Source organism: Thalia democratica, chromosome 2 (assembly GCF_965202585.1).
Source record: "Thalia democratica chromosome 2, ktThaDemo2.hap1.1, whole genome shotgun sequence".
NCBI lineage: Eukaryota > Metazoa > Chordata > Thaliacea > Salpida > Salpidae > Thalia > Thalia democratica.
The window spans coordinates 100,305,454-100,315,268 of record NC_139166.1 but is presented as its reverse complement, the minus strand read 5'-3'; the positions used below and the strand labels follow the sequence as shown (position 1 = coordinate 100,315,268).

At 25.8% G+C, this 9,815-nt stretch overlaps 1 protein-coding gene across 1 annotated transcript; it reads left to right on the top strand.

Moving 5' to 3' along the window:
* Positions 1 to 7,205: 7,205 nt before the first annotated feature.
* On the top strand, positions 7,206 to 7,998 carry LOC145829147 (uncharacterized). Its single transcript, XM_082936874.1, has 2 exons — positions 7,206 to 7,214; positions 7,558 to 7,998. The coding sequence occupies exons 1-2, from the start codon at positions 7,206 to 7,208 to the stop codon at positions 7,996 to 7,998; spliced, it is 450 nt and encodes a 149-aa protein (XP_082793000.1).
* Positions 7,999 to 9,815: the final 1,817 nt, after the last annotated feature.

Here is a 9,815-nt window from a genome sequence, read left to right as displayed (position 1 = left end):
TAAACTATATTTCTAACTTCACAAACTAAGTTAAATACGATTTTGCTGATTTAGAGTATGTTTTATAAGCCGGTTCAGGCTTTTCAAACTTTAGTAGAAAAGTCCAGATAAAATCTTCAATAAAAATTTGAATATATCCTTTAAGAAAAAGTTACATATAGGGAATTTATTCTTTTACGTCACTAAAATTTTTACAAGTTAAGTTAAAAAGTTCAACATTAGTTGAATTTTATCTATACTAATTTCAATTTGCAAACACAAGTGTTTTATTTTGGCTGTTTAAGTCTAGATTTTTAAAGGCAGTTGCGAAAATAACCAATTTACAACACTTAATTATATAATAACAAGTATTTTTTACATTATTTATACTGTTATGTCTGTGAAAAACAAATTTTCTGAAATGTAAGAAATAAAAACTTTTAAATTTATTACGTTTAATATTTCAATAAATCTATATTGTTTATAAAATCGATTTTTTTAAATTTTCAACATTTATTAATATACACAAAGTTTGCCCCAAAAGAACAAAAAATAATTATAAAGTCTTACAAACTGTATGTTTTAGTATTGAAACACCGCATTTCACGGTCTCAAACTATCCTAAACTTCTCAATGGGCGCATGCTATATATAAAGCTTTTATAAATACCAAAGATTTATTGAGTTTTTGCTAGAATGCTGCTATGACTTTATGGTTAATAATATTAACAGTTTCTACTGTTAGAGTCATTTTTGAAGTAGATTATACTTAAAAACATGATATTTTAAAACTGAATTATTTTTGAAAAAATTTCTTATTAACTAACGATTTGTGCTTAATTAAATACTTATATAATTATATATAAATTTTCAAAATGTAAAGTTAAAATTTTTTTATATTAATTTAAACCAATAATATGAAAATAAAAACTAATAAACCGAAATTTTAGTTTGTTTTGTTAACTTATAACTCTATTCATAAGTTTTACTAGGACATACAAACTTAAAATTTGACATAATTGATGTTTTTAAAAAATGATTAATAAAATGTGTATAATTAAACAACTGTTGTATAAGTTTTTTATTACCACTTACTCATTTAATTTAAACATATAAATTTTTACGGTTTATTATCAACAGAACAAGGTTTTACTCCTACATCGAGATATAGAGGTCGTCAGTTGTTATAAACAAATCTGAAAAAAGATTTTGACTAAAAAAATGGAAGTTATGTAAAAATAATAAGTAAATCCTAACAAAAACCAAAGTAATCAAGTCACAAGGAGACTTAAGTGCAAATATATTTTAAAATTAAATATTTTACAGCAATTAGCACTGTTGAAAAACTTTTTTGTAAATATACAAACATGAAATTTTAAATGTTCAAATTTAACTTTATTATTAAGAAGATTTGTACATAACTTAACTTTTCAAAAAACAGTTGGATTACACAACATCAAAACATGTCTAATCTAAGTTTTTATAAACTATAATATTTATTGTATTTTATAAATAAAATGTACTACAAAACCAAAATCGTCATTCTATGTATTTTAATTTAATTTATAATATAACTTTATTATACAATATTTCATTAAAACTAACATTTTGTTATCAATTAAAATTTATTTAAAAAACAAATTATTGTAAACACATGTTAAACAGCTTAGAAAAGATAAATTAACTATGCTTTTTGAAAAGCTTTTTGACGGTTGTTTTATATAAAAGATTATAACACATACATAAGTCTATCAACTTCACATATGAATTAGGTGGAAACGAGCTACCATTTTTGGACATTAACATCAAACTAAAGAGAGAAATAACAACAAAGGTACACAAAAAAGAAATTGGTACAGATGTCATTTTAAATTTTAGTGCAGTTGCACCAATTAAATGGAAAAGAGCTCTAATACTGTGGTTTGTAAACAGAGCAACAATAATAGCTTCTACGCATAACATTTACAAACAAGAAATCACAAACTTAACAGAAAAATTCTTTAAAAATGGTTATCCAAAGAAATTTGTTGATGACATAATTGAAAGATCGCTTAGTATTATTAAAGACTTCACTAAACAAAAACTAAGTAACTCAGACTTCAAAAATATTGTAAAAGTACCTTATATTGGAAAAACTAGCATCGAGTATAAAAAGAAACTAGAAAAGCTTCTAAACAATTACATCGAATACTTCAAAGTAATTTTTACCACAACAAAAGTAAGCATTACTTCAGTAATAAAGATAAGACACCCTATGAATTAAAATCAAACGTGGTCTATGAGTATAAATGCTCTTATGATAAGAGTATCCAGTATATTGGATTCACTTCACGACCATTAGTAGAAAGAATTAAAGAAAATTTAAAAGGCAAAACATCTGTATCGGACCATATTAGTAATTGTAATGTTTGTAAAAATGAAAAGATAGCTGTTAATAATTTTGGAATTTTAAAGTAATGTAGAAATAAGTTTGAGACCCAGATAAGTGAAGCTCTATTAATTAAACGATATAATCCAATTTTTAATAAACAATTAATTAAACCGGGTATTACCCATACTCTAAGAATTTTCGATTAGTTTGATATATAATAGTTTAACAATTTGTAAGTATTTATGTAAAATATTATTTTATTATAGTTATAATCTTAATTTATAAAATTTTTTATATAATGTATCACTTAAAAAAAAAAAAAAATCGTATAATTAGTTGTTTATCACTAATTTTATTTTCTTTTGCACAGTATTTTGTTGATAATGACTAATGGATAGTCGAAACGTCGTCATGCGAATAAATTTTAAACTGAGAATGTGTTTCTTATTGAATTGGTATTCAAAAAATCCAGTATCCCCATCTGTTTTTTACTTTCGATTGGATAAGAGAAGTGATATACACATAAATCTGATCAGAAGATATGAGAATCTAATGATCAAAATGAATAAAAGGAAACTTGACATAGTTTTTTGGAAAAAATTTTTAAATATTGGACTCTGCCCTGATTTTTTAAAATTGAAACCACCTGAAAATATTTTTTTTTGAGTATAGTAGTGACCTCCATAGTTTTGTTGTAAATAAAGCACTAAAGACAACAGAAAATGAATTAATTGGAATTAAGTCAGAAGCTTCTGAAATAAAAAGTATATTGGGTAAAAAGTTATCAGTTTTTGAATATTGTAAATTAAATATGATTATTAGCAAAGTGGTAAACAAAAAAGAAAATGGAATAAGAATGAAACATAACTCTAAATTAGAAAAAAATGTGGTTTAGACAAAGACCAAGAAGCCCAAACTGTCTACTAAATTTGACTAGTCATAATCTAACAATTGAGGAAAAAAATTGTCTGTATAGAGCAGGGTTTCCCAAAGTGGGCGATATCGCCCCCCTGGGGGCGATATTAGTAAGTCAGGGGGCGATAATTTGTAAGGGGGCGAAAGGGTGGGCGAGAAGTAGTAAGGGGGCGAAAAGGGGGCGATTTTTTATTTTTGCGCTGTCATAAAATTTTTACTTTATATCTTGATATTTTACTAATTTTAGCTTGCTAAATAAATATTTGACCCTTAGGTAAAACTTAAACAAAAAAGTTTATTTTGTTTATGTAAAATATAGAAAAAAAATGAAGTGCTTATGACTCCTACTTTTAAGTACATTTTATATTTTCATTCATATATTTTCTTTAATAACAATTACATAGATCATCGACGATCGAAATCCCTCTCACCATTTTAAAACCTGACATATACGTTATTAGGGATCATAAATGGTTTGTAAAAATCTATGTTATCTATTATTAACTATCACATCGTGATATATTCAATTTGTTTTTGATAAGTCACTAAGTTAGACTAAGAAATAAAACTAAAAAGGGTTGCCAATATACCTAGAAACCTAAAAAAAACCTGGAATTTGACAATTTAGGCAACAAAAAATCTGGAATTTTTAACAAATTTAACATATTAAGTAGTAAAATTTCGATTTGACACTAAAATACTATTATTTAGATAAAAACATAGATCCCTTCGAGGCAGATCTTTTTAAAGTAAACGATTTACAGAAAACCTTCTTAGACTTATAAACAGACCTTGACTTAAAGTAAATTTTTCCAAAGAATGATATAAAAGCTTTTGGACTTAACAAAAACTAAGGCAAAAGTATCAAATTATTTGAGAGGAATTTAGAATATTTTTTATAGCTTTTCCGTCTAGCTATGTTGTTGAGAAAGCTTTCAGTTCAGTTATCAACATCTTGAGCAAAAGATCTAATCTAGATATTTGTAAAGGAGGTGACTTGAGGCTTTATTTTACAAATTGAGAGTCAGATTAGAAAAACATGCAAGCATTTATGAACCACATCCTTCACATTATATTAGACTTCAGTAGCAGACACTGTTTTATGAAAGTTTTTTCTATTTCATCTGATCTTTTAAAATATTTTTACTTAACCTGGTTTGTATCGTATTTGAGTAATCTTTTCATAATAACACTTATCAAGTTATTTATTCTACAACAAGTTTGCATAATGCCTAACAAACATTAATTACGGTAGACTCACTCTTGAGTTCGCACTTTTTACCCAAAAAAAGTGCAAATTTATATTTTATTAAATTTAACCTAAATAAAGTCTATTACTATACAAGTTTAACAAAAGGGTTGATCATGCCAATTCGATCATCAGACCACAAGTTTCAGTAGACTGAGACCGGTTTCGTCCTTATTAGGACTCATCAGTCAGTCACAACCGAAAAACTTGTAGTCGTCAATCTACAAACGGTTTATCATGCTTTCGCATGAAGCAACCATTTGCTGGCAATGATTAGTGACGTCAGCATTGTCTTTGCCGTGCAACGTTTAAAACATTGTCCACTAGGCAAGACATCTGGTACGCTCGTTTTAGTACAATCAACAAAGTCGGCGAAAGTCCGGACTTGTTCTGCAGACTTTCGCCGACTTTGTTGATTACTATACAAGTATTAATAAAATAAGTAAAAAATATTTTTAGACAGCTTATATAGATCTATTTTTTTAATGAATGTTTGTTTTATGTTTTAGTGGATTTCATGCTTATTCATAACATTATTGCATATAATATATTAAAGTTTGTCATTTTGTAAAAAAAAAGGTATAAATTCTTAAGTTTGTTCTTTTTAATTTTGTTCAAATTGCGAAACCAAGCGGAAGTCTACTGTATTTATTAAATGGTTTATATTTTAAAGTTGTTAGTAGTTTTATTTTGACCTGGTTAATTTTGTAGTTTACATTTGTCTTTTTACATTACACTTAAAGTTTTTTATAGCATAGTGATTAAAACATTTGTTTGAAAGACATTTATTTGACAGATTTCTGTTCTTACTTGTTTAATCTGTATAAATTAAAAAAAAACTTGTTAACCCTTTAAGTTTTTATTTCAAAAAAGATTTTTTTTGGTTTTAAAAGAGTATAGATTTGAGATCTTTATTGAAAAAGTTTTTCATGTAAAAGGTTCTTAAACTTAATTTTATTTTATAACTTGATTTATTATTGTTAAAAAATCTATATCTTAAGGAATTTTAAACTATTAATTCAACTGTTTTGTTTTTGTTTTATCTTAATTCAAAATATATTAGCAATTAAAATGTGTTCTTTATTTTAACAGTTTAACACTATCTTTCATTTTTTCACTATTTTTCTTTGTTAAATCATTATAGGCTAACAGCTAGAAAATTTTTTTTAAGTAGAATTTAATAAGCCATCAAAAAGACTGCTACAGTTACAAAACAAAATTTTAACCTAATAAATTTTTTTTTTTTTTTACTTTCTTTTCACAGAACTAATTGTAAAACATTTGATTTTTTTTGAATTTAAATTAAGAAAAATAAATTGTTAGAATTAAGGTATAGATTCCTAAAAGTTATTCCAAGTCAAATACTATTTCATGGTGATCTACTACGAAACGTATAGTTTAAAAAGTTTAAAATTAAATTTTTAACTTTACAACTAACTTGATTATAATATATCTTAGCATAAAAATTAATAATTTTACTGCATTAACTGAAGATGTTGATGAAACCACTTTTCAAGTGAGATAATCAACCAGTCGGTCAAACTTCCTCAAACTAGATCAGAAATTATGTTTTAGTATTTATTTTGTTATGTGTAAAATTCACTGTTCATTCTTTTATAGTTTTTTAATCTCTGGAATAGTAATTTTAGAATATTCCTTTTTATATAATAATTTAAGTATTTTTTGCGGCTTAAATAAGTTACTTAGTATTAACTTCTAAATGTCCGAATTTCGTTATATGAGAGATTATTATAATGCCTGGTTTCAGTTAAGTTTTCAGATAGGTAACTTACGGTTCAGATCCAGTCAAATTTCGAACTGCTAAATATCTTGAAAACTACTTATGCAAAACAAATAAATTTATTTTTTTGATAATTAATGTTTTGAAACACGCTTGCAATTTGATTTTCAGTTCACAATAGTTTTTTCTAGATCACGATAATTCTTAATCATTTTATAACAATTTTGTTCGAGTTTTTTAATATTCTTATATGTTATTTTATAAAATTATGCAGCCCGCAATTACATTTTTTTAACGAGTTAAAACTAAAAAATATTTTTTAGTAAATATGAACTGCTGACTACAAAAGTTTTCCACCACTGACCTAAAAGTTTCATTAGTTTCAAAACAATTCATATTTAAACAAGATTGATTACAGATTACACGAGGCTTTTTAATAATTAAGTATTTTAATACACTTTACTTTGCTTAAAAGAGAATAACTGTAAATTAATTTCTCAAGCCATGTAAACTACTTTGAACACAGCCCAAAAGTGCGTTCTTAAGAAGTACCACACTAAATTACATTTCGAACACAACTTTTTTGGCTAAAAAGTTTGTACTCCAGAGAAAAACTTCTTTGTAAAATCGTGGGGGGCGATTTTTTTTTCAAATTTCTGAAAAGGGGGCGATTAAGTAAATGAGTTTGGGAAACCCTGGTATAGAGGATTAAAGCATCACATTTACCAAAAAAGATAGAATCAGATAAAATAAAAATAGAAATTGAACGGGTAATTAAAAAATGCTTTAATGAAAAAGACAATTTACCACATAACCTAAAATATGAAATTAACGGACTAACAAGAACATTTATCAATAAAAGTAAACAAATCTGTCAAACAAGGAAATATCAAGAATTCCACAAAACTCTCTTAAATCTAAAAAATAAGACAAGTATAAAAGTCGTTAAATATGACAAAGGTAACGGAATTTGCTTAATGTCTAAAGATGATTATCTGAATAAACTCAATTCTCAAGTTGATGATAAAACTAAATTCAAACTAGTAGAAAAGGAAAAAAGAAAAAACTCAAGACACCCCCTAATAAGAAGAATAGAGCATATAAGAGAAGTGATAAAACAAAACCTTAGACGTTATATAGACAAAAAGACATATAACAACCTTATTACAGGTGGTAACTCGACGGGCAAGTTATATGGCACGTGTAAAGTTCATAAAAAAGATTACCCATTGAGACCTATAGTATCAATGCTAAACACACCGTCATATAAATTAGCTAAATATCGAATGTAACAATCAAACAGCATATCCCAAAAAAGTATTGTGTAGAAAACAACAAAAAGTTTTTAGAAAAACTTTCTAAATATGAACGCAAAGACGGTGATTACTGCATTAGCTTCGACGTAGTCTCACTATTTACTGATGTACCACTAAATGAAACTTTACAAATGCTTGCAAATGGAGTACGTGATAGCACCATACCGCAATCAAACATGTTAAATCTTTTAAAGTCTGTTACTGGAGGTTTGTTTCAATATAATAAGCAATTATATACACAAATAGATGGCGTAAGCATGGGAAACCCACTAGCGCCTACTATAGCAAATTACTTCATGGGAACATTGGAAAAAAATCTTTTAACACCGAAGATGAAAATAATCCAGTTTTATATCTTCGATATGTCGACGACATATTCTGTATCTTCCGAAAAGATGTTTCATTCGAAAAATTCCACAAAAAGTTAAACAAACTACATAAGTCTATCAACTTCACATATGAATTAGGTGGAAACGAACTCCCATTTTTGGACATTAACATCAAACTAAAGAGAGAAATAACAACAAAGGTACACAAAAAAGAAATTATTACATATGTCATTTTAAATTTTAGTGCAGTTGCACCAATTAAATGGAAAACAGCTCTAATACTGTGGTTTGTAAACAGAGCAACAATTATAGCTTCTACGCATAACATTTACAAACAAGAAATCACAAACTTAAAAGAAAAGTTCTTTAAAAATGGTTATCCAAAGAAATTTGTTGATGACATAATTGAAAGATCGTTCAGTATTAATAAAGACTGCACTAAACAAAAACTAAGTAACTCAGACTTCAAAAATATTGTAAAAGTACCTTATATTGGAAAACCTAGTATCGAGTATAAAAAGAAACTAGAAAAGCTTCTAAACAATTACATCGAAGACTTCAAAGTAATTTTTACCACAACAAAAGTAAGCAATTACTTCGTTAATAAAGATAAGACACCCCATGAATTAAAATTAAACGTGGTCTATGAGTATAAATGCTCTTATGATAAGAGTATCCAGTATATTGGGTTCACTTCACGACCATTAGTAGAAAGAATTAAAGAACATTTAAAAGGCAAAACATCTGTATCGGACCATATTAGTAATTGTAATGTTTGTAAAAATGAAAATATAACTGTTAATAATTTTGGAATTTTAAAAGAATGTAGAAATAAATTTGAGACCCTGATAAGTGAAGCTCTATTAATTAAACTATATAATCCAATTTTAAATAAACAATTAATTAAACCGGGTATTACCCATACTCTAAGAATTTTTGATTAGTTTAATATGTAATAGTTTAACAATTTGTTAGTATTCATGTAAAATATTATTTAGTTATAGTTTATAATCTTAATTTATAAACATTTTTATATAATGTATCACCTAAAAAAAAAAAATTTTTGTATACTTAGTTGTTTATCACTAATTTTAGTTATTTTTGCACAGTATTTCGTTGATAATGACTAATGGATAGTCGAAACGTCGTCATGCGAATAATTTTTAAACTGAGAATGTGTTTCTTATTGAATTGGTATATATAAAAGATTACTAAAGTTTGTTTTCTAGTATAAGATTTTTTTTGTAATGATCGACTTCAATAAGTAAATTTATTATTACGATTAAAACTTATATAACAGCTATATTTAAATAAAATTTTTTAAGTTTATTTAGTTTAATAAACGTTTTTTGCTTGGTTAGCAGTATTTTTTAAACACATAATTATAAACAAGACTTTTTGTGTAAGCTTTTGTTTTAGATGAGAAAATTTTAACAACAGATAATTTTTACGAGCCTTAATTAATTTTGTTTAATAAACAGCGAGAAAAAAATTAAAAGGAAAAGAAAACCATCACATGAACAATGTTATTGTTTAATGATAATAACACGTATTAAAAAATATTATATTTAAAAATGATTTATTGTGTCTAAATCCCAAACATTAGTGATTATGCATCTACGCATTTAATAAAATAGTTTTTCATGTAGTAAATGAAAAGATTAAAAAAACTACTATAAAATGGTAATTATAGTAAAAAGTATCAATTATTTAACTAGTAATCTATCCGTAACGACTTATGTTAAGATCGTAAACACTTGTTGTTATTTAAAGTTTTTATTGTAACAACATTTTACAATTTTATAAGTTTCTTTGATAACAATTTAAACTGCAATTAGCGGTAGATGTAATTAAAAAGTATACAGTTTAAACTTAATATGATAATTTTCATACGAAAATAAACAACTAATCAATTT